We start from the raw sequence: 25,104 nt of genomic DNA on the forward strand, positions 1-25,104 counted from the left end.
AAATGTTGCATGAAACTAATTTTAGAGTGTTCTGTAGAACGAGGACGGAAAACTTCGCGTTAAAAAAGCAGTTTTTTCGTAACGAGAAACAAACGGACACTTCCCGTCGACACGAGGCGTCGCATGAAAGACGTGATGAGCAGTACGGGTGTGACTCCAGTTACACATCGCAAAAACGAAATTGCAAGGCCAGTCCATTCGCCGAATATCCTCTTGTTTTAGGAGTTGCTCAATCCTCGCAGTTCGATGCGGTCGAGCATTGTCATCCATAAAAGTGAAGTCGGGGCCGAAAGCACCCATGAAAAGACGCAGGTGAGGAAGGAGTACAGTGTCACAGTAACGTTGACCAGTGAGTGTACTGGTTTCAAAGATTAGGATATCAGTATGCCCATGCTGTACGGTGCCTCCCCACAACATACCAACTGGAGCACCAAATCGTTCCTGGGCGTGTTACATGTTTCCAGCTCTAGCCATATGAGGGTACGTCCAGCATTGTCGAATATGATCGGTTTGGTGGTCCAGGTGTTTGGGTGTGGGGAGGGATAATTTTGCATGGGCGTAATGTCCTCCAAATATTTGAACACGGCACACTTAACGATCTATATTGTAGTGAAACTGTACTCATTAACCATGTGCGACTCTCCAGAGGTGCATTCGACCCTGACCATCATTTTCTAGAAAACAGTGGGGTATACAAAATTTCTAGTCCTGTACATAAACGCAGCTGGAAGTGGCAGAATTATGACTCCACATTTGCTGAGCATGTACTGAGTGAGGGCCACGGCTAGCAGCCACGGTCCCAGCACACAGTCTTTTCCTTTCTATTCCTCCATTTGCCTCTATTTATTTTGTTATGATTGTCTATGTGCTGTCTATATTATGTTAAAATTGTCAATTCTATCTTTTACTATATTTCTGTATCACTTTCTACCTGTAATACCTCTTGATGTTTAACTTTGTTACACTTGTCAAGTACTAATTTAATTACGACGATTAATTTAAATCATTATGTAGACGCTTTTTTCGAGTTTAACGTTAATTTTTCCTGGTTTCCTCATGTAACATTTATATACAGTTAAACTTTTTGCATTTTTAATTGCATTACCACTGGACTGTGGAAGATGACATTCACTGTATGTTGGTGCCTCAGTCTAGGTCAGTAACATCTTTTCCAATGTTGAGTAGAAATATTGTGGCTGCTGCCTGCTGAAAAGTAATGCCATCGAATATATTATGTGAAAACCCTTAAAGCTTTTTAAATAAAGTAACCTTATTGACATCCAACATATTTATTCTTCATGTTGTTGCCCTGCCGGCGAACACATTCCTCCCAACGCGAGACCAGTTTAATGACACCGTCACTATTGAAGGTTTGACTTTCATGTAACATTTATATACAGTTAAACTTTTTGCATTTTTAATTGCATTACCACTGGACTGTGGAAGATGACATTCACTGTATGTTGGTGCCTCAGTCTAGGTCAGTAACATCTTTTCCAATGTTGAGTAGAAATATTGTGGCTGCTGCCTGCTGAAAAGTAATGCCATCGAATATATTATGTGAAAACCCTTAAAGCTTTTTAAATAAAGTAACCTTATTGACATCCAACATATTTATTCTTCATGTTGTTGCCCTGCCGGCGAACACATTCCTCCCAACGCGAGACCAGTTTAATGACACCGTCACTATTGAAGGTTTGACTTTGATGACGGAGCCACAACCTTACTTCTGCTTGCACATCTTCGTCACTGTAAGAGTGAAATCCTCGAAGGTGTTCTTTAAGCTCTGGAAACAGGTGGAAACCGGATGGGGCTAAGTTGGGACTCTATGAAGGATGATCGATGACAGTGAACGCTCGTGTGTGGTCTGACATTGTCATGCTGAAGGAGAGGCTGCTCCATGCGTGGAGGAACTGTTCGAATTCTTGCTTTTTTTCTGAGGATCTCGCAGTATCGTGCAGAGTTTAAGGCGGCGCCTTCAGGCATGAATTCTCGTGATATACCCCATTTATCTGAGAGCTGAGTCCGTGTTTCCCGAAGATTTTCTCTGATGAGTTCATCAACCCGATTCCGATGAGTCTCGTCTATTGCCCTAAGCGGTCGTCCGCTCCGAACACGGTCACACACGTTTTTAGCCCCACCGTTTCCTTCATTACGAGCACGAACAACCCAGCGTCGCAAATTACTAATGTCGATCCAAACACCACCGTACACTGCTTTCATTCTTCTGTGGATTTAAGTTGGAGGCACGTTGTCCGGGGTTAGAAACTAGACTGCAGAACGCTGTTCCTTACGCACTGACATAGTTATGTGACACAGCCCCTTGTTACATGCTAAAATTCGGACACGTCTAGCAGCAGAGGGTTGCAACTTGCGTCAGAAAAGCGGGAAAGTCGACTGAGTAATATGCATGGATTTTAGTACCACAACCGTTATTCTGAACAGAAAAAAGAATTCTGAGGCAGTGCTTCTTAGCACACCCTCGTAAATTCTTGGACTAAGATAGTCATTTTAATTCTGATGACGACTTTATAAACCGCAAACTGGTAAACTAAATAAATTACTCCTGCCACATAGATAATGCTGCGCTTTTTCATTTGTTATACACTGAAGCACAAAAGCAACTACTATAGGCATGCGACTTCAAAACAGAGATATGTAAACAGGCAGAATGCTGCACAGCCGTCGGCAACGCCTACATAAGACTACAAGTGTCTTGACGCAGTTGTTGGATCGATTACGGCTGCTACAATGGTAGGTTATCAAGATTTGAGTTTATACGTGGTGTTGCAGTCGGCGCGCGAAAGATGGAACACCGCATCTCCGAAGTTGCGATGAAGAGGGGATTTTCCCTTATGACCATTCCACGAGTGTACCGTGAATATCAGGAATCCGATAAAACATCAAATCTCCGACACTGCTGCGGACGGAAAAATATCCTGCAAGAACTGGACCAACGACAATAAAGAGAATCGTAAAACGTCACAGGAGTGCAACCTTTCCGCAAGTTGCTGCGAATTTCAATGCCGGGCCATCAAAAAGTGTCAGCGTGTGAACCATTCAACGAAACATCGTCTGTATGGGCTTCCGGAGCCGAAGGTCCGCTCGTGTACCCTTGATGATTGCACGCCTCGCGTGGGCCCGTCGACACCGACATTGGACGTTTGATGCTGGAAACATGTTGCCTGGTCGGACGAGTCTCGTTTCAAATGGTATCGAGCGGATGGACGTGTAAGGATATGGAGACAACCTCATGAATCCATAGACCCTGCATGTTAGCGGGGAACTGTTCAAGTTGGTGGAGGCTCTGTAATGGTGTGGGTTGTGTGCAGTTGTGCTGTGGAACCCCTGATACGTCTAGGTATGACTCTGACAGGTGACACGTACGTAAGCATCCTGTCGGATCACCTGCATCGATTCATGTCCATTGTGCATTCCGACGGACTTAGGCAATTCCAGCAGGACAATGCGACACTCCGCACGTCCCGAATTGCTACAGAGTGGCTCCAGGAAAACTCTTCTGAGTTTAACCACTTCCGCTAGACACCAAACTCCCCAGACATGAACATTATGGAGCAAATCTGGGATGCCATGCAACGTGCTGTAAGAAGAGATCTCCACCCCTCGTACCCTTACGGATTTATGGACAGCTCTGCAGGATTAATGTTGTCTTTTCCCTCCAGCACTACTTCAGACGCTAGTCGAGTCCATGTCACGTCGTGTAGCGGCACTTCTGTGTACTCGCGGGGGCCCTACACGATATTACGCAGGTGTACCAGTTTCTTTGGCTCTTCAGTGTATATCTTTCCACGTAAACACGACGATGCAGCTCTGAACGTAAGTTTGCGTTGTCAGGCGTCATAACAGTGCATCGGAACAATTTGATTTGTTTCAGTGTAGAACTATGCAATTAAGTAATTCTGATACGGCCACAATGCAGATCCATTATTTTGGATTCATTTTGCGTGTTTTGTGCAGAAAAATCTTGTAAATTGTTTCACCGGCTTGGAATAAGCAAGTATGGTAGTAGTTGTTTGGTAGACAGTATCATAACTCCATGTTTGTAGTGGATCAGTGGATGCTGCTGTGTCTTGGGGGGAGGGGGGGTTTCAAGGAGTCTCGAATCTATCTGTGAGTGGAACTTTTCTTTTGTATGCCAGCAGTGGTGGGAGTGTCAATTTTCGCATCTTCTCAATCCCTTGTTACTATCGGGGCATTGTGTGACCTAGTAAACACTCATTCGGCTTTAAGTTTAAACGTAGGGCATTGTAATCCCTTCAGTGGATTCCTATCCCAACGTGAGAAAGACTGATGTGTCTTTTGATAAATCGTCGGTACGGATCAGAAAATATCGTTCTTGCGTAACACAACTAGCTCTTCATTCGCACGAAGTAATGAATGTTACCGACAGGAGATGTCAAATTGATTCCCTATTTTTAGATATCAAGTAGGCTTTTGACGCCGTTACTTACAAAAGTCTTCTAATCAAATGGCGTGCCTATGAAGTACCGCTTCAGTTGTGCGACTAAATTCGTGATTTCCTGATAGAAAGGTCACAGAACGTAGTAATCGACGTAAAATCATCGAGTGGAACAGAACTGATATTCGGCGTTCCCATAGGAAGTGTTATAGGCCCTCTGCTGTTCCTAAGTCACGTAAACGATTGAGGAGATCCGAGCAGCCGTCTTAGATGGTTTGTAAATGATCTGTCATTTACCATCTAGTAAAATCATCAGATCAAAAAGACATGCTATCTTTATTGTGCGAAAAGTGGCAATTGTCTCTCGGTAAGGAAAAGTGTCAGATCATCTACGTGTGTACGAAAACAAACCCGTTAAATTTCAGTTACCCGATAAATCACACAAAGTTAAAAACTGTCAGTTCGACTAAATACCTAGGAATTACAATTACAAATAGCTTAAATGTGAACGATCTCATAGATAATGTTGGGGGGAAGGCAAAACAAAGACTAAGTTTTATTGGCAGAGCGCTTAGAAGATGCAACAGGTCTAATAAACAGACTATGTTTGTCAGTCCTCTGCTCGAATATTGCTGTTTTGTGTGGTATCCTGTACGGATAGGATTGACGGAGGATATCGAAAAAGTTCAAAGAAAGGCGCTCGTTTTGTATTACTGCGAAGTACGTGAGAGAATGTCATGGATATGATCAACGAGTTGGGTTGGCAGTCGTTAAAACAAAGGCGTTTTTCGTTGCGGCGAGATAGTTGAACGAAATTTCTGTCACCAACTTCCCCCGGAATGTGAAAATATTTTATTGTCGACCACCTACATAGCGAGAAATGATAATCATAATAAAATATAAGAGAAATCAGACCTCGTACAAAAAGATTCAAGTGTTGATTTTTCCCACGCGCGGTAAGTGTGAAACAGTAGAGAAATTGTCTGAAACTAATTCGAAGAACCATCTGCCAGGCACTTAAGTGCGAGCTGCAGAGGTAGGTAGAGAGATAGGACAGTGCAGTTTATCAAGTGTCATTTTCTCACTGCTATAGAACACTGAAGAGACGACAGTGCTGGTTAATGCCGATGCTACTACATGAAAATAATCTTTCACATACGGAGACGCGCAACAAGGCCTCTTAATTCTAATACTGCAGGAGTGGGAGAAGATAATTCTGCCTTGTCCACTGTCTCGATACGGCCGTGGAGTTACGCTGTTATGGAGTTTTATGTTGTATGTGCGTACATGCGGGATCATTGATATCAGATATCTGTGCAATAAATTACGAGAACGCTCTTTCATAATTCACTCATGGTGTAGTGGAAGATGAAAGGGAGGAAGACAGGGATTTATCGTCCCGTCGACGAAGAACTCGTAACAGACGAAGGGCAAGTTAGATTAGACAATAGTGTTGAAGGAAACAGGCCGTGTCCAATAGAAAAGATCCACCTAGCATTCTCTTTAAGCGATTTCGGAAACCACAGAAAACCTAAATATGGAAGAGTCCACAAATGAGTGTCCAGTATCCTAATTACTGGCCCACGTTACTTGGTCTATATGATAGTCTTACAATAATTTGTATGAATGTGAACAGACCGCGCTATAGAGAAGTCTAAAATAAGGCTAAATAGAACCCAAATATTGCCGTAATTAAAATGAGAAGCGGAAGGGTACTCGGCATGATGCAGAGGTGGAGTTCACGTCAATTTTTTTAAAACTGTGTGTTGTTCAGTAATCAAAGAAAAGAGTGAACTTGAAACTGCACAATAGTTTTGTTCATTTAGAGTTTAAAATCACCAACGGTAGTTTATCCAACGCCTGTGAAGATTCCTTAAGACGGCGTCCGAGACTCCACAGCTTTGACTGATTAAAATCACATGTTCTTTTCGCGTGTTACAACGATCAGCAAGTAACTTCAGCAAAGAGAAAAACCGAATGGAAACATCTGTCTCCATCTAGCATTACCACTACAAAAAATCTTCATGGACTTTTTAACGTTTTACCTTATGGAAGGCGTGTGTAATGGGAAGATAATAGCACAATATTACTTCAGAACCAATTATTGCTATTTGTAACTTTCTTCTTTAATAACCCAAGAGAATAGTGTTTGTTGTCTACACTCCTGGAAATTGAAATAAGAACACCGTGAATTCATTGTCCCAGGAAGGGGAAACTTTATTGACACATTCCTGGGGTCAGATACATCACATGATCACATTGACAGAACCACAGGCACATAGACACAGGCAACAGAGCATGCACAATGTCGGCACTAGTACAGTGTATATCCACCTTTCGCAGCAATGCAGGCTGCTATTCTCCCATGGAGACGATCGTAGAGATGCTGGATGTAGTCCTGTGGAACGGCTTGCCATGTCATTTCCACCTGGCGCCTCAGTTGGACCAGCGTTCGTGCTGGACGTGCAGACCGCGTGAGACGACGCTTCATCCAGTCCCAAACATGCTCAATTGGGGACAGATCCGGAGATCTTGCTGGCCAGGGTAATTGACTTACACCTTCTATAGCACGTTGGGTGGCACGGGATACATGCGGACGTGCATTGTCCTGTTGGAACAGCAAGTTCCCTTGCCGGTCTAGGAATGGTAGAACGATGGGTTCGATGACGGTTTGGATGTACCGTGCACTATTCAGTGTCCCCTCGACGATCACCAGTGGCGTACGGCCAGTGTAGGAGATCGCTCCCCACACCATGATGCCGGGTGTTGGCCCTGTGTGCCTCGGTCGTATGCAGTCCTGATTGTGGCGCTCACCTGCACGGCGCCAAACACGCATACGACCATCATTGGCACCAAGGCAGAAGCGACTCTCATCGCTGAAGACGACACGTCTCCATTCGTCCCTCCATTCACGCCTGTCGCGACACCACTGGAGGCGGGCTGCACGATGTTGGGGCGTGAGCGGAAGACGGCCTAACGGTGTGCGGGACCGTAGCCCAGCTTCATGGAGACGGTTGCGAATGGTCCTTGCCGATACCCCAGGAGCAACAGTGTCCCTAATTTGCTGGGAAGTGGCGGTGCGGTCCCCTACGGCACTGCGTAGGATCCTACGGTCTTGGCGTGCATCCGTGCGTCGCTGCGGTCCGGTCCCAGGTCGACGGGCACGTGCACCTTCCGCCGACCACTGGCGACAACATCGATGTACTGTGGAGACCTCACGCCCCACGTGTTGAGCAATTCGGCGGTACGTCCACCCGGCCTCCCGCATGCCCACTATACGCCCTCGCTCAAAGTCCGTCAACTGCACATACGGTTCACGTCCACGCTGTCGCGGCATGCTACCAGTGTTAAAGACTGCGATGGAGCTCCGTATGCCAAGGCAAACTGGCTGACACTGACGGCGGCGGTGCACAAATGCTGCGCAGCTAGCGCCATTCGACGGCCAACACCGCGGTTCCTGGTGTGTCCGCTGTGCCGTGCGTGTGATCATTGCTTGTACAGCCCTCTCGCAGTGTCCGGAGCAAGTATGGTGGGTCTGACACACCGGTGTCAATGTGTTCTTTTTTCCATTTCCAGGAGTGTATTACACTAATCAGTTGTGATCTGTGTGCTTTTATGGCGCGTGTACACAAAACGCAAATAAATTTGTATAAATAAAAATGTAAATATTCGTTTGTTCAGAATTGTGTATAGCAGAAAGTTCTTGACAGATTGCCTTGAAATGACCGATTGCTTTTAAATTTTGACACAACTTTGCATTCTAATGTATACCAAACATCTCAAAATTTGCCTTTCCGATTTACTTAAATTTCTTATACGTTACAGTAAAAAATCGTTTACACCCCTCTTCCTCCCCCCCCCCCCCCACACACACACACCACACATTATGTAATAGCGAAACTTTGTTAGCAAACAGAAAAGTTGTATTTATGGCTTACTGGTTTATGATTAGAGTACTACTACTACTACTACTACTACATAATTTGCAGTAACTATAAACAAGGCTCAGCGTCCGTGAGAGGAGGGGGGAAGAGAAGATAGAGAGACACAGAGGCGGGAGGAAGAGAAGAGAGTGAGAGAGCGGGGGGGGGGGGGGAGGGGGAGGAGAATAGGACGTATATTCAATCCCCTTACTTATTAGAAACATTTGCTTTTTCTTTCTTTTCCGTTTAACCAACTGAGTCACAGCAAAGCGTGGCTGGGTACAGCTAGTAGATTAGTAATTAAATAAATAAAATCATGTGCGGCCATGGTTGTCGGGGTTGAAGCGGGGATCTTCCGTAAAACATCTTTCCATTCAACATATCTGTGGCGGTCAACACGTGCCTGTTATATAACTGAAGCATTACTGTAATTTCTGCACAATGGGAAGCTTAGCCCGTGGCAGACGCTGTTGCATCATCTATGCAGACAAGAGCACAGCTGTTTGCCCTCAAACGCAGAGCTAACAATTCATACGGAACTATAGGGCCATCACTTGCTGTGGTCCCATTGGGCGGTCCCTTTCAGACAAGAGAAAGTGCTGTTTGAACTACGTTTACGTCATGTGCAACCAGTGTTAATCACTCACCGATGGTACATTGTTCTACACCCCCGGCTCTGAATCCATTCAGGCTACCCCTTGGGTGCTGACTCTTCCGTAAATGTTAGTGTAGGACATGTATTCTTGAGTGAATTGCAATATTATTGTGAGAAAGATGATTATTTTATTTAAAACACACACACACACACACACACACACACACACACACACACACACACACACACACACACACACACAGAGAGAGAGAGAGAGAGAGAGAGAGAGAGAGAGAGAGAGAGAAGCGTCTTGCCATGAATAGGTGTTTCAATAAATTTGTCTGCACTTTAAGTTGTTATCCGGTGTGGTTTCGTTAAAGATAACTGGTTTTGTTGCAGAACGCGGGCCCCGCGCCGAGTCCGCTGGGGCAGATGCCTCCCAACGACGGGATGCCTGGTGGGCCGATGCCGCCCGGCTTCTTCCCAGTAAGTACTCGGCGAGCGTGCCTCCGTCGCTGTTTGTCGTTGCCTGTGATGCTTGCACGATTGTTCTCCCTTTGTTTGGATGTGACCAGCCCGTCCACACCACCTACTCCTGCATCTGCACACTACCCCTGTCTGTCGCTACAGCCAGCCATACTTACCCACAACCCTTCAGCTGTCGTCTCTCTTGCAGGTTTGGACTCTCACAGGTAACTATTTACATGTTCCAGACTTGCATGTGTGTGCTGCCTGTGTGTGCACGCGTGTCGATGTTACCCTAACGGCTGCGTTCGTTGTGTGATACATTGGTCTAATCAGACTGGAACGGAAGCGCGCCGGGTGAAGAACAACATCGCGTCTGATTGGTAGTGGATAAGAAACATCGAAAGATGCAGAAACATCGACTGATGCCGAACATTGGCACGATCTCTCTAAAACTGGTATGTGATTATCTTCCGGAAGTAAGATATTGTGGCGAAAGCTGGATAATATAAGCTGTAAAATAAAAACAAAAGGAAGTTGGAAGACCAGTATTTTTTAGCGATTATCACACAGATGAAGCTTCGTGGAGGATATCAAATGGAAAACTAGTCATCACTTTGACAAGAGCGTCATGGACCCCGTAATGATAGGTACACACGTTGTCTACAAAGGCGTTGTAACAGTTTCGTGGGAATACCAATAATGGAGTAAATGTAAAAGATGGCAGTCGGCAAGCGTCGGACTACAGAGACAAGACTGACGTTCGGCAAGATCTATGTTACTGCGTCGAAACATCCATCTAGCATGACTGAGGCATGTAATTGGTAACTTAAGTAAGCCAACATACATGTTGAACATCCTGTAATGAAGAAGACCATCGATACGTTGCTTGAAAAACCTTACGTGTAACTGGGCCAGCTCCGTAGTACGGCAGTGCTGAGTGGATAGTTGAGTGTCATAAAAATGTTTGTCCTACGACATGTTAAATTGCTTGGTAAATTTGTAATACTGTAACAAAGCTTAATATTCGCGAAAACACTTGAAGATCTTGAACTTCGATCTGCAAAACATTGCCGCGTTCGGTGTAGTGTGACTTCACTACATGGAAACGAGAACATAGGACGAGTCCGTAAAACATTTGAAACGTCAGCTGTGTGGAGCAGGAACAACAGCAGCAGCAGCAGCAGCTCGAAAACGAATACCAACATACACTAACGAAGTTCGTAGTAACTGCGAAAGGCCAAATGTATGGAGCACTTGATGGCCGGAAACAGTGCGTGAGCACATGTTGCCCAGTCCGTTAACCTGCGAAAGGCCAAATTTGTGGAGCAGCGATAGCTCGAAACTGTGCGCGTATGGCTAGCTTAATTTCGCTCCTCCTGTAGGCTTGATCCTTCCTACGCCTATCGGTGGAGTGTGCGTTTGTGTTGACTGTTGACGCTTTGTTCCAGAACTCGACCATGAGGCCATCACCGCCGACGCATCCGTCTTCACAGCCGTCCCCTCACCCCCAGCCCCCACCCCCGCATAGTCAAATGATGTCCGGCCAGGTGAGTGTACGTCCCCGCTTCGCATGCTGCACCCCACCTAATGCCTTTCCCGCCTGCCGCATGCTGGCTGGTGTGGTCTCTTGGGTTTGTTCTGGGTATTGCCTTCTGCCTTCGATGTTGCCTGCATGATTTGTGTGCTATTTATACCCCACTCTGCCCCTCCTAACACTACGATGACGTCGGCAGATGGCAGCAAGTGATTCAACCCGAGAAGTAATTTGAGCGTTGCCCGCTAGGTGGCAGCGTTGTTGGGCGGCTTGGCGGGATTTCAAGACGACATTGGCAGATGGCGTGGACGCTTCGACTGCACGACAGCACCGCTGCACTAACTGGTTTCTTTTTCTGTTTGATTTTCTTTTTTATCTTCACAGCACTGTTAATACCACGGAGTGCAGTCACGTCGACATCATAAAGACTTCAGAAGTTTTTTTTTTTCCTTTTTAAGACGCTTATGTGTGTACTGCACATAAGAAAGTTTGCTTCAAGCAATTACGTGAGTTCACGTATGGTATATGCGAACGAAGTAGCATGTTGGAGCTTCTGTTTCATTTTGTTGTTAACAACATGAAGAGGTTGTTTTGAGTTGCAGCTAATAATGCTATAGTTTAATCGGTGATGATCAGTTCAAAATTTATTGAGATATAATAACGTAAATTTGGCAGCAACTTTTGAGGAAATAATCACATACACATATACAGAGACAGAGGGGGGGGGGGGGGAGAGAGAGAGAGAGAGAGAGAGAGAGAGAGAGAGAGAGAGAGAGACTGTATTAATATTGTCTTTATCTTAATTCTAATATCTCCAAAGACAGAGGTTCTAAGTCGCTGGCGTTGTTATCCCATTTCGTCACTCCCTCTTCTTCTGTGATTGAAAGTTACCGGCACAGACTGTGCTACTTACCGGCATAGACTGTGCTACTGTTGGAGATAGCGAGAAATAGCTGCAGTAAATAACGGATTATTGAGCATTCGTTGTTATCGTATTAACCGGTTACCAGTACTGGGCAGTTACCGAAATGACAGCCAACACTGCGCCTTCGATTCACCCTGCTTGCAATTACTGTCATACCATTAAAAAATTTCAAATGGCTCTGAGCACTATGGGACTTAACATCTGAGGTCATCAGTCCCAGAACTACTTAAACCTAACTACCCTAAGGACATCACACACATCCATGCCCGAGGCAGGATTCGAACCTGCGACCGTAGCAGTCTCGCGGTTCCGGACTGAAGCGTCTAGAACCGCACGGCCATCGCGGCCGGCCATAACATTAAAAAGACTGCATTCTAATTTCACTTCGTCTGTCTGAATCACATTCATTTACTTGGAGACAACTGTGAGCCATTCATTCGTGGGTCGTTAATTCTTATCAACTTGGAATTTCCCGTTAACTTTGAGAGACTAAAGTACGGAGTTTCTCCATTTATACCAGCTACGTTGTTGCTTTTATTTTTAAGTATTTCTCTGGGGGTCTCAGTTTTTCATGATTAGTGACAGTTTACTAATGATTTTTGTGGCAGAATACTGCGCTACGTCAGAGACGCTGTAGTTATCTTGTATAGTATTCCTGTATGTAACTAACAACGTGCCAGTGTCCTTCAGAAGCTTCTGTACAATGTTGGCCTTTGAATTTTGCGTAATAATATTATGCCCCGCTTTCCTAATATCTAATAAGTTTTACATGGGATCCAAGAGACTGTCTGCCGAGACAAGATGACAAGAATACGTTATTATGACTACTTAAATATTCACACTGTATCTACCATTTTTTCATTGCCTTCCCAATGTGTAATAACTTTATTAGTAGTAACAACATCGTATAGGCCCCGAGAGCACTGTTTAGTATGACTCTAGAAGGAAAGTGGTTGGTAGAAGGGGGGGGGGGGGGAGCTAGCGAAGTTGGCACTGAAATGAAGTTACACACGTAAGAAGAAGACTATAGTTTGCTGGGTTGCCATACAAGATTCTCATTCTTACTTGCAACAGATAGTTGCGTTAGAAACATTTCGTTGGCGGAGAACTCCAGACCTGTTACTAGTCAGTGCACGACAGTAACGATTCAGCAATCAACAATGTGACACGGAGTCGTTTTAACATGAACGTATATTAACACTTTAGCAGCTTGGCAGTATTGGGAGGGATAGCATATAATGAAATTTTACTTACTGTGCGTATACAGTACAATAAGGAGACTACATGATAAAGTTGTGAGAGATGTGGTGGTATACGGGATAAGATATTCAGTGCACAGAGCTATCATTCCTGGCAGCAACGACGTCTCCAACCAAGTTCGGAATAGTGTAACTGAATATTCTGGGCACATTCGGGTACGTCATTCCACGCTGCTCCAGCTCTGTGCTAGAGTTAATCAATCACAGTGGCTGGAAATGATGGCGTGCCAGTCTCTCTGCAATCCGTGGCCAGATGTTTTCAGTGGGTGAGAGATACGGAGAATGTACCGTCAATGGCAGCACTCGAACAGCCTCTTTATTGAGTTAGGTCAGATGCGATTTATGTCACTTTGTTGAAAGATAACTGCACCTCCAACACACGTCAGAGAGGTGATAGTGTTGTGTACCCAGTCGCATCCCAGACCCCCACAGCAGGTGCTGGGACAGTATGACGATGAGGATTGCAATTGGCAATGTTCTTTCTCCTCTAAGACTTCCTAGATGGATGCATCCATCGTGATGCTGTATACAGAACTGGGACTCGTTTAAAAAGGCAATGGGGCGCAATTCCTGTGTGGAATGTCGTCATTGGACTCACTACTGTCTGCGTGACACTCGTCTGTTGCATCAAGGGAAGCCACAACAATGGTCACTGTGATGGACAGTCCTTGGTTCTCATCGAATTGTATGTGTTGACAGTTTCTTTGCTGCATAAAAGCCTATTTCTTGACTCAAGGTATGTCACATGATTATACTACCCTGCACGGGCAGAGGAACGATGTAGGCCTGATTTCTGGTTAGTTGGATCATTTGTGGTGTAAGCGCTGGTTCGAGAACATTTTTCCACACAAGTGACTTACCATTTGCCCCCCCCCCCCCCCTCCCCAACCTCGTTTCCTTCTACAGTTTCATTCGTGTCACTATTCCCTGCGAATGATGATATGGACTATATATGAATCTTGCACTTGGGCAGCCCTGGTGTCCCAAGGGGCCACTACTAATTGTGATAAGTACCATACAGAAATCTTACAGCTGGGTTGCCTTTGGCACCCCTCTCAGCTGGCGCTTCAAGCTGCGGCTTGTGTCTCTTAGGCCTTAAACCTGCCTTGTACGGTGTTAACTTTGGCCCTCCTGAACCCAGGAATTCCACGTACGAAGGATAGCAGGATGATCTGGCCCAACGTGAGCAGCAATATTGTGGGATGGTAAACCGAAGTCTTGGCAGGCTACTTCACACCCTCTGTCCATCTCCTCCACCCCCTCTCCCAGCCCACCTCCTCCAACCACCCCCTCACTGTCTATCCTCCTCCCCCCTCGCTCTGTCCATCTCCTCCCCCCTCGCTCTGTCCATCTCCTCCCCCCTCGCTCTGTCCATCTCCTCCCCCCTCGCTCTGTCCATCTCCCCCCCTACTCGCTCTGTCCATCTCCTCCCCCCTTGCTCTGTCCTTCTCCTCCCCCCTCGCTTTGTCCATCTCCTCCCCCCTCACTCTGTCCATCTCCTCCCCCCTCACTCTGTCCATCTCCTCCCCCCTCGCTCTGTCCATCTCCTCCCCCCTCGCTCTGTCCATCTCCTCCCCCCTCGCTCTGTCCATCTCCTCCCCCCTCCTTCTGTCCATCTCCTCCCCCCTCGCTCTGTCCATCTCCTCCCCCCTCGCTCTGTCCATCTCCTCCCCCCTCGCTCTGTCCATCTCCTCCCCCCTCGCTCTGTCCATCTCCTCCCCCCTCGCTCTGTCCATCTCCTCCCCCCTCGCTCTGTCCATCTCCTCCCCCCTCGCTCTGTCCATCTCCTCCCCCCTCGCTCTGTCCTTCTCCTCCCACCTCGCTTTGTCCATCTCCTCCCCACTCGCTCTGTCCATCTCCTCCTTCCTCCTCTCTCTGTCCATCTCCTCCTCATCCCTGTCTCTGTGCATCTCCTACTCACCCCTTTCTCTGTCCGTCTCCTATACACCCCTCTCCATGTCCATTACCAACTCTCCCAATTGGTGTCTATCTCTTCCAGACCGCTTCTCTCTCCATGTTATCAGGCTCACCACAATGGGAGGCTGGTGTTTCTTACCACTACAGTGTTTCTTTACAGATCATAATTAATGTGTGTACCAAATTTGGTTGATATCATTCCAGGAGTTTAGGATGAGCTTTCTACCTGTGACTTTGCCCACATAAGCACATGTCAAATATATTATTAGCAAAGTAAGCTGGTCCTGGCAGATATTACCAAACTGTCAGTTTAATAAGTCATGGTTGCAAAATGCTAACACAAATTTTTTACAGAAAAATGGAAAAATCGCTAGAAGCTGACCTCGGGGAAGACCAGTTTGGATTCTGCGGAAACGTAGGAATACACGAGGCAGTACTGACACTTTGACTCTCTAGAAAACTTTTGACAATGTTGACTGGAATACTCTTTTTGAAATTCAGTAGGTAACAGGAGTAAAATACAGGGAGTCAAAGACTGTTTACAACTTGTACAGAAACCAGATGGTAGTTATGAGAGGTGAGGGCCGGTATGCATTCATTGGGGGCCAGTTTAAGTGAGCTAGTGATCTAGTAGTTCGAACACTTTACAGCAACCAGTTGGTAGTCTCAGTTTGTTGTCTGCCTATGTGCTGTCCACTTGTGTGGAGTGAGCTAGTATTTATCTTAGGCTACAGTGAGAACTCTGCAGAGCAGATTTTGGTGTTGGTTTATTCTCCTTGTTCATATTCTGAATTCATTCCAACCTCAGTGGTACCACTGTCCGGCAATGTTCTGTTTTGTGGGGGGGGTGTCTGTTTCTACTTTCCCAGTTATTCTGGACTGCTTTGTTTGCGTTTTTTGATATCTTTTTAAATTTTTTACATAGTACTATGCAGATAGGGATTGTGCTTGTTGTGAATGGTCACAAGGGGAACTGGCTGCTGTCTGTAAACAGCCAGAAGCTGCACTGGCCATGGTTGACGGGATTCTGGCTACTGCTCAAAACTGTGGTGAGATTGGGGTGTCAGTAACAAGGCCTATGACAACTTAGTTGTCATTGGAATCCCCTGGTGACACGGCTGTCATCGTGTCTTCAGATATGCAACATCGTCTTCACTCCAGAGTGCTTGGTTGACAGTGGGGGGTTCATGTGTCACTGGACGGAAGGCGAAAGAGGGAACAGGCCACACAGTTAGCTCCTTACTCCTAAGTAACAGGTACATGGTACTACCCAGTGTTAGTAATGTTTCTGAGCTGGCACAGGGTGCCTCTTGTGTTGGGCCAGCTGCTTATTTCCCTGTCAAGTCCAGACAAGTGCAGAGGGCTATGCTAATCACTGGGAGCTCCATTGTTAAGTGGGTAATGGACCCCTTAGGGAAACACAGCAGTGAAGAGTGCCAGCATGCAACTGTTAAGTTTGCCGGGAGGCAGATGGAGGGGTCTCATTTGAGACATGGATGAGTCTCTTCTGGCAGCTATCGAATACACTGGGTGCAACTAGCTGCAAATAATGGCACGTATCATAGTGAATGATGTCTGCCACTTGTGTTATAAGGTAATCTTAGTTTCCTTTCAGTGGGTGGCTGATATGGTGGAAGCAACTAGCATCACATGCAGTGTGCAGGCTAAGCTCATTATTTGTAGCATCATACCCAGGGTCATGTGGTTTTGAACAGTGTGGAAGCTCTAAACCAGAGACTCAGATGATTCTGTGATTGTATTGGATGCAAATTTCTTTACCTCCTCTATTGGGTGCAGAATTGTAAGATTCCCCTTAATAGTTAGGGCAAGAACAACATGTGGGAAGTGGCTGCTAGGGTAGTGCAGTACATGTGATGTGCACATGTTTTCTTTAGAACCCCCTTGGGAGCAGATATGAAATGCCTGCCAAATTCGAAGATACCTGAGGCACAGTGTTATCAGAGAATGCTTGTCCTTACAGATGAGGTATAGGAAAGGTTATTACGATACTAGTAAAATGCAGGAGCAGCCAAGGAAAGGTCCCATCATTAGTATTGCTTATTGAAGGTTGCAGTACTCGGATACAATTAATAACAGAAAGTTGGTCAAAGCTGGAAGTGAATAGCAATGAAACTCTTTTAAGTTCAGACTGGAATATCTATCGTAAGTGTAGGTTAGTCACCAATGGTGGCAGCATGTCGATTGCAGTAAAATACTCAATAATATCTAGAGTCAGTATTGCGGATTCAGAATGTGAATTAATCTGAATGAAGTGAAGCATCGAAGGTCATTCAAAAATCGTCGAATGATTTTATAGACAATCTTAGTCAGAAGCTAGTCAAAAGCTGTAGTGGTAGACCACTTCAGAGAGAACTTGTAGAATACAGTTAATAACTTTCATGATCATGCCATTGTAGTAGGCAGTGACTTCAACTTGCCGGGTTTAGACTGAGAGTCGTACTACCAAAACTGGTACCAGAGATGGGATTCATGTGACATTATTCTGAATGTCTTGTCCGAAAATTACTTGGAACAGAGAATTGGAGAACCAACTCTTGAAGGTAATGACTTAGACCACCTAGCAATAAATAGACCTGAACTTATTGAATCAGTTAACACAGAGAAAAAGGTATCAGTTATCATAAGGCTTTGATAGTAACTATGTCTACAGGCTGGACAAGGAATGTTAAGAAGATATTGTTGCTTAGAAAGAGTAACAGGATACAAACTGCAGAGTGTACGAGTAGTAAGCATCAAATATTCAGTGCTGAGGATAAAGTTGAGCACAAATGGAAAAGAAATCAAAAGCTTCATTTAACATGAGTTATAAAAGAATGTTGTGAGCGAGGTCTTAAGAAACGAGAAAGACTCGCAGGGCTTAGTAGCTGTATTAGAAAACTGCTACATAAACAAAGAGTTTTATCACAGATTCAGGAGAAGTCAAAACCTATCTGACAAACAAAAGCTGGACGAAGAGAAAATGAGTGTAAGGAGAGCGATTAGAGAAGCATTCAATGACTTTGAAAGTAAAATTTTGTCAACAGATGGTCCGAAATCATCTATTCCATTACTTAGTGACCATAATGGTGCCAAAACAGAAGACTAGATAAAAGGTCAAAGTGCTGAATTTGGTCTTATGAATCTGTTTCATTGTGGAAGATCATAGTATTATAGTACAGTCTCTCCTTTCAATCATCATACGAATGTGAAAATGGCAGATATTGAGATAACCGGTCAAGTAATAGAAAAGCGTTTACAGGCGTTTTGTGGTGGAGAGGCATCAGACCCAGCTGAGATACCTATAAGATTCTACAAATATTCTGTGAAAGAATTTGTCCTCTTCTATCAACAGTTTGCCATAGTTCACTGGAGCAACAAAGAGTACCTAGTGACCGGAAAACAGTGCAGGTCATTTCCTTTTTCAAGAGGGGTCATAGGACAGATACATATGATTGTAAGCGTATGTCATTGACATCAGTCTGTTGCAGAATTATGGAACATTTTCTGCTGCTCAAGAATGAAGGCATTTTTGGAGGACGAAAATCTCCTCTATGAAAGGCAACATTGATTCCAAAGACAGAGATGTCTTCCGCCGTGAGATCCATTGCAGTGTAGACAATGTTATTCACTTTGATGCTGTGTTCCTAGACTTTGGGAAGGCATTTGAAACCATCCTACACTGCCGTTTAGTGAGAAAAATATGACCTTTCTGAGTAACAGACCGGATTTGTGACTGATGAAAGACTTCCTTGCAGATAGAAATCAACACATTGCTCTTTACAGAACAAAATCATCAGATGTAAAAGATGTTGTGTCGATTCCCTAAGGTCTCGACACAATGAGTGGCTAGGTGCACGCGAAACTAACGCAGACGGGCGTAAATTCTGAAACAGGAGACTGGATGAAAACTATAAAGAAAAGAAGAGAGATTTTAATATACTTAACTTTAATGTAGTCTTGTTCTTGTTGAAATACATCTCTTGCATAGTAGTAAGCAATTAGCAATGATACACATGGCGCCTTGCTAGGTAGTAGCGATGGACTAGCTGAAGGCTATTTAATCTGTCTCTCGGCAAATGAGAGGAATACTTGGTAGGTCTAGTCGCAAGCTATGTCGTCCGTACAACTGGGGCGAGGTCAAGTCCGTGTCTTGTCACCTGCCCTGTGGTGGCGCTACGTTTGCGAATACACAGTGGCGACACGCGGGTCCGACATGTACTACAGGACCGCGGCCGATTTAAGTTACCACCTAGCAAGTGTGGTGTCTAGCGGTGACACCACAAAAGATAATTTCCGGAGTACTCCAAGGGAGTGTGATAGGGCTATTAACTTTTACAATGTTATATAAATGATCAGAAAGCATCAGAAGCTCTTAAGAGATTATGAGGTTGTCTATAAGAAAGTAACAATGACAGAAGACAGTATCACTTTACACAATGACCTACAGAGGATTGATGAATGATGCAGGCTCTGGCATTGACCATGAACATCAGTAAATGTAACATATTGCACATACAGAGGAAAAGAAATCCACTACACTACTGATGGAAAATTGCTGGAAACAGTATCTACCATAAAGTATCTATAAATAACTATCCAGAGTGACCTTCAGTGGAAAATAGTAGCAAAAGGAAGAATTTTAAGGAAATGAAACCCATCCTCAAAAGAACTGGCTTACAGTGTGCTTGTTGTACAGATTCTGGAGAACTGTTGATTGATCTCTACCCTTACCAGGCAGGACTGGAGAGAGAGAGAGAGAGAGAGAGAGAGAGAGAGAGAGAGAGAGAGAGAGAGAGAGACCCAATGAAGAGTCACAGGATAGTTTGGTCGGCACGAGAACGGGGGCAGAGACACTCATCAAACTCCAGTGGCTGATGCTACAAGAGTGTCATTGTACTTCATTGTTATTGACATTTTGTAGGAGCCCTTTCCTGGAAGAGTTGGACAACATGTTACTTCCTCCTGCATGTATCTCATTACATGAGGATGACAAGAAAAATTGAGAAATTAGTTAATACAGAGGCTTACCAACAACCATTCTTCAAGTGCCATTCACGAATGATTCATGTCACCATTTGGGACGCCAAGCTAAGAGGGATGCCAGGGGTGCCCAAGTGCAAGATTTGTGTACTGTGTATATCACAGTCAGCAGTGAAAACTTATATGGGTGAAAGTGTATGAGGGAGAAAGAGAGTGGGAGGGGTAGCACCAAATGTTAAGTCACTGGTGTGGTAAAAGTGTTCTCAAACCAGTCCTGTAATCATTGGTGTTCTACCTCACCCAGGATTTAACACGCCTGCAGTATGATGATCTATTGCATTACTTACTGCAGCGTAAATTAACCTTAAAATTGTATATACAAGTTGTGGTCTGCTTGTTAGTATTAATATATCAGCATCATGTTTGCTGTCATTATATTTGTAGAATTAGTACAAAATAATGACGCATTTTCATTGGATCTTCAATGTGTCGGCCACATTAGCGGGCACGAGAGTGGTGGCTGCAGGAGCAAGTGTAGAAAGCAATACATCCACTTTTACTGCACAGTTCCCTCATGCGACTGAAGATGTTTTTTTGTTGCATGTATGTGGTCACAAAAGTCGCCAAATATGGCACACAAACTTAGAAACCATGAAATAAAATATGGAACTTCTCGGTCTGTTTTTCAACAGTCTTCACAGTACAGATAACTATCAATTATTAGTCCATCAAAAAATAACTTATTTGCCATTACTTGTATAGCAAAATAAGTGTGGCCCATCTGTAGCTACAATGGAAGACAGTAATCTGTATAAAGAAAGCAACTAATAGTTTCTCACTCTTATCTGTCCTTATGACCTGATGTAAACCTTCAGACTTCATGCTACTTTGTCTGCTTGCACATCAGTTTAACTCCTTATATAGTAAAGTAGCTCCTCAACTGGCTTCAGGAGGCTAGGAGGAATGTTTCTGTATTACTCCACAAAATGTGTTCAGTGTGGTAAACAAACTAGAGATAACACTTGCAACCTGTGGGCCATGTATGTCAGTCATTAACCGATGAGCTGGAAAAACCATGTTTTGGTGGGTATTAGCAACAGTCTTCCCACTTAAACATAGTATTTGGGCTGTGAGAAAACATTTGATTTGTGTATCTAGCAAATTGGATGCTAGATAATGAAATGCAGCTACTTTTAATTAATGAGTTAACAGATTAGTGTTCCATCAATGGTGCCGTTATTAGAGACGATAGTTCCATTAACACGTTTTGAATAAACTAGGTAGCTCTAGACTCCACTGGAGATGAACCTAACACATTGGTCCTTTTATCACAATAGCAGACCAAAATATCAAGGTGTATTCTGATTTGTTAAAAAAGTTGTATGGAGAAATTTTGTGTCATTGATTTTAATTGAAATCATGGAATAAAACATTGTACCAGTAGTTCAATAAATGAAGTCGGTTTAGTTAGAAAGATGTGTAATTTACTGAAAAGCCATAATGTGCATTTTCAAATTCATGGTCGCACAATGGAAGCAAATTTTTAAAGTAAGCCATGGCCCATTGATTATTTGTGATTAAAGTGTGGATGATAGGAAGTGAAATAAAAAATCTTACTTGTAGCTGTATGACTTACTTCATAGCTTTTTAATTAATAAAATAAAAATTTTGCAGCACCTGCATTTTTCACATTTTGCACATTGTTCTCAGTATCAAGTACTGCTCATATATCACCTATTGCCGCTAAGTTGAAAGGTAGAAACACTTGCATTTCTTCAATAAAATGCTTATATGATTTGAAATGAAAAATATTATAAGTTATATGTATAAGGTAATTAACTCGGGTTTGAAATTGAAGGATTGGACACTGCAATTCACTGACTTTGGAAATCAAGAGATTATGAATTTGTTCACAACAAACGAAAATTATTTAATATATCGTTTATTACAACAACTAGTTCATCATTTGCATAATCTGAAGTTTAAAGAAAAAATTACCATTATCGTATTTAGGAAGTTTTCATTGTCAGTGCGAGTTTGTAAGAAAAATTATGTAATTGATTCAAGCTAAGAAATAAATAAAATGATTGATTCTTCAGGTTAAAAAATAAATTGAATGGTAATTATTGTATTTGCCATTTTAAAATAGCAGTATTATCAATGTGCAGAAAAGGTATTAAAGATTGAAAGAACAAATAAATGAATGCAACTAATTTTTCGGGGTGGGAGGGACTGCTACAGCAGGCAGATAGGATACTGATACTTTGTAGTAACATGCTCACCTTTCATAAATAGGAATCAATTTTTAAATGTTATGAGTCCATACTACATTATGACAGTGTTTCAAAACCAGCTTCTTAGAACATACGCACTTAGATTACTATCAGATACACTTTTTATTATGTAAAGTGTGCTAATTGTGAGCTAAATGTTTTGTCAATTTATGTTACAAAATATGATCTGTTTAAGTATAATCAAAACACAGCTCATGTAAAATACAAGCTTAATCTGAGTATTTTTCAAGCTGTAAATGAACAATACTAAACATTCTCCCTAAAAATTAATTATTGAACACTGCAAATCTAAATAATGATCATAATTCACACTTCAGGAATGAATGCAATTATTAAGGGCCCACAATATAAACATTCATTTATTAGCCCCAGGTTTTTGAGTTTTGGGACCATTGTGTTCAAGAATGCTTCTTAAAATTTATTTATGAGCGACTGAGCCATATGTATTGGCAGTATTTAAGATGAAGAACCGAAATGTTTCTAGCTTTTAGTGGTGCAAATACTGTGATGAACATTAGCCACCACTTAATACTGGTTGCCAGATGTGGCATCTAACCCAGATACCTAATTTTTCATGCAGCTGATTACCATCAGTGTTATCCAAGGAAACCTGACAGACAAACTTGAAGCCTTAACTAGTCTCTCATCTTTCTGTACCTTCCAAACTTTAGAGGTTCTCCACATAAGCTACTGAAGTATAGCCTGCATAAGAAAGGGTTTATCTCATTGTTTCACTTAAGCACTGTCAGGGGCACCATTGAAGTTAATGTGGCTATGAAACATATTTCACTGAATGATGTGCTGAAGAGAATCAAGCTATAGCTTAAGCTTACCTACCTCTGCTAAATCAGTGTGAATTGTAAATGGGTGTGGTACTATATTTTTTGTGTTGTACTCTATTTTAGAGGAGAGTTCCTCGTAATTTCCATTTACCATTATTGCCTTTAGAGAGGGGAAAAAAAAAAAACAGAAGTCTGCCAACACCCGACTTTCATGTATTTCTGGGAAGAAACATTCTCATCTTCTTGTTACTGTTCTCAGTCCATGAAACTGAGGAAAATTACAGCAACTGTTTGAAGTTTATTGAACAACAGGGATCCCATGCTGAGCTATAGGAAAGGAACATCTACCCACCTATATGCAGAAATAGTTGAAGGAGGGTCCATGGCATACTGGCTGTATCAGAAATACTTTGACTAACTTTGGGGATAGAGTACTCTCACTAAAAGAAAGAAAAACCCACGTAAGCCTATGTCCAAGAAACCTTAATTTTTGAGATATTTATGAAGAAAATTGTATTAAGTCAATAACATATAGCAAATATTCAAAATGTCCACTGCTTGCTTGTACTTGTGCAGGCAATCATCAGATCATGGACTGTCACACCAGGTGAAACACAAGTGTCTGATCGTGTTAAATTGTTTTGCAGGTTTATGTGACAATGTTATGGAAATTTTTCTTAATGATGTCTGCTGCTTAAACAATTGTATTAAGTGACCCCAAAAATAATTGTTCATAGGATTGAGGTTGAGAGAACAGGCAGGCTATGAACATGATCCTTACCTGTGTGGGTATAAATAAATGATGGTAGATGTCATTCAGTGCATCATGAACAATGTGACTGAAATGTGCTGTAGTCAGTCATACATAATCCAGAGGATTTTTCGTATTTTCTTCGGCAGATTCAATGGTAAGTCTGAGAGGCTGTTCTGAGAAAAGTCATTGTAGACACCTTCAGAATGTCCTTGGAGGAAATGTGGATCTACCGGGTAGTGAACTACATTCTCTGTCCATAGAAATATCTTAAAACTGTTAGTGATGTGTAGTTGCAGTTTGCATGTAGAAGATGTTTTCATCAACACATTGAAGATACAAGCTTGAAGCTTAGTAAGCAGAGACATATCTGTGACCTGAGGCCACAAGAAACAATCAATAGATGAGATATCCCATCTCACTTAAATGATTCACAAACATTTAGAAAACATTTGCACACTTTCACATGCAATAACTGTCAGATGGGGCAGACAGATTCTGCCCAGGAGTGGGGGGGGGGGGGGGGGGGGGAGAAGTGGTGGTGGTGACAGGAATGGCATCTGACCACCCTTCTACCTGTCACATTGCCAGATATGCACTGTCACATTGCCAGATATGCAGATACAGGTTAAAATTCAGGAAAAAATTTCTGAAAATGGATTGAGAAACTAAATTATAGCCTATGGACCCAGAGGTCTGGGGTATGGTTGCTGAACAGTCCAAGGATTTTCATGTTACTTATAACACCTTTCACCTCTGACAATTTTAGTTACTCTTACAAATATTGACTTTCACCACAGTTTTGACTCCTCCTTAAATTGTAATCACATTGTAACTACCTAGATGAGTCAGTTCACAGGTGGAAGGAGGGCAAGGTAATACTACTTCCATGTCTTGTCAAGCACTGCGTTGTTTAAACCAACTGTTGGATTGACAGCTTTACCTAAGAAACAGATCTCCATTAGACCTATATAATTATAGCAAAGACCATAATCCCAGCCACCACCTCCCCCTAATACACCAGTTTTCACTGGACACTGATCAAATTTTACACACCATTGTATACAAAACCAATGTATGTGAAAATCATATACAATACACAAAACAGAACAAAATCAAATGATTGCCATGGCTCCGGGATCTAAATGGCGTATTGAAAACAAAATGGATAAATAACACCTACTACTGAAACATAAAAACCAAAACAATGCAGACATCATCTATAAATGTCATCATGCATCAAAAAATATACCGGT

General features: G+C 43.2%; 1 protein-coding gene across 5 annotated transcripts in view; it reads left to right on the forward strand.

Annotated features, from left to right (window-relative positions):
- Positions 1–25,104, forward strand: part of LOC126248450 (single-stranded DNA-binding protein 3) — a 377,126-nt gene that overhangs the window by 267,686 nt on the left and 84,336 nt on the right. For 3 of the 5 annotated variants that reach the window (XM_049949437.1, XM_049949439.1, XM_049949438.1), the window contains exons 6-7: positions 9,338–9,424; positions 10,855–10,953. In XM_049949437.1, the coding sequence (XP_049805394.1) occupies positions 9,338–9,424; positions 10,855–10,953 (186 nt within the window). The remainder of the gene's footprint in view (positions 1–9,337; positions 9,425–10,854; positions 10,954–25,104) is intronic. The other 2 variants (XM_049949440.1, XM_049949441.1) reach the window with 1 other exon arrangement.

The sequence above is a fragment of the Schistocerca nitens genome, chromosome 3 (assembly GCF_023898315.1).
Source record: "Schistocerca nitens isolate TAMUIC-IGC-003100 chromosome 3, iqSchNite1.1, whole genome shotgun sequence".
NCBI classification, from domain to species: Eukaryota; Metazoa; Arthropoda; class Insecta; order Orthoptera; family Acrididae; genus Schistocerca; species Schistocerca nitens.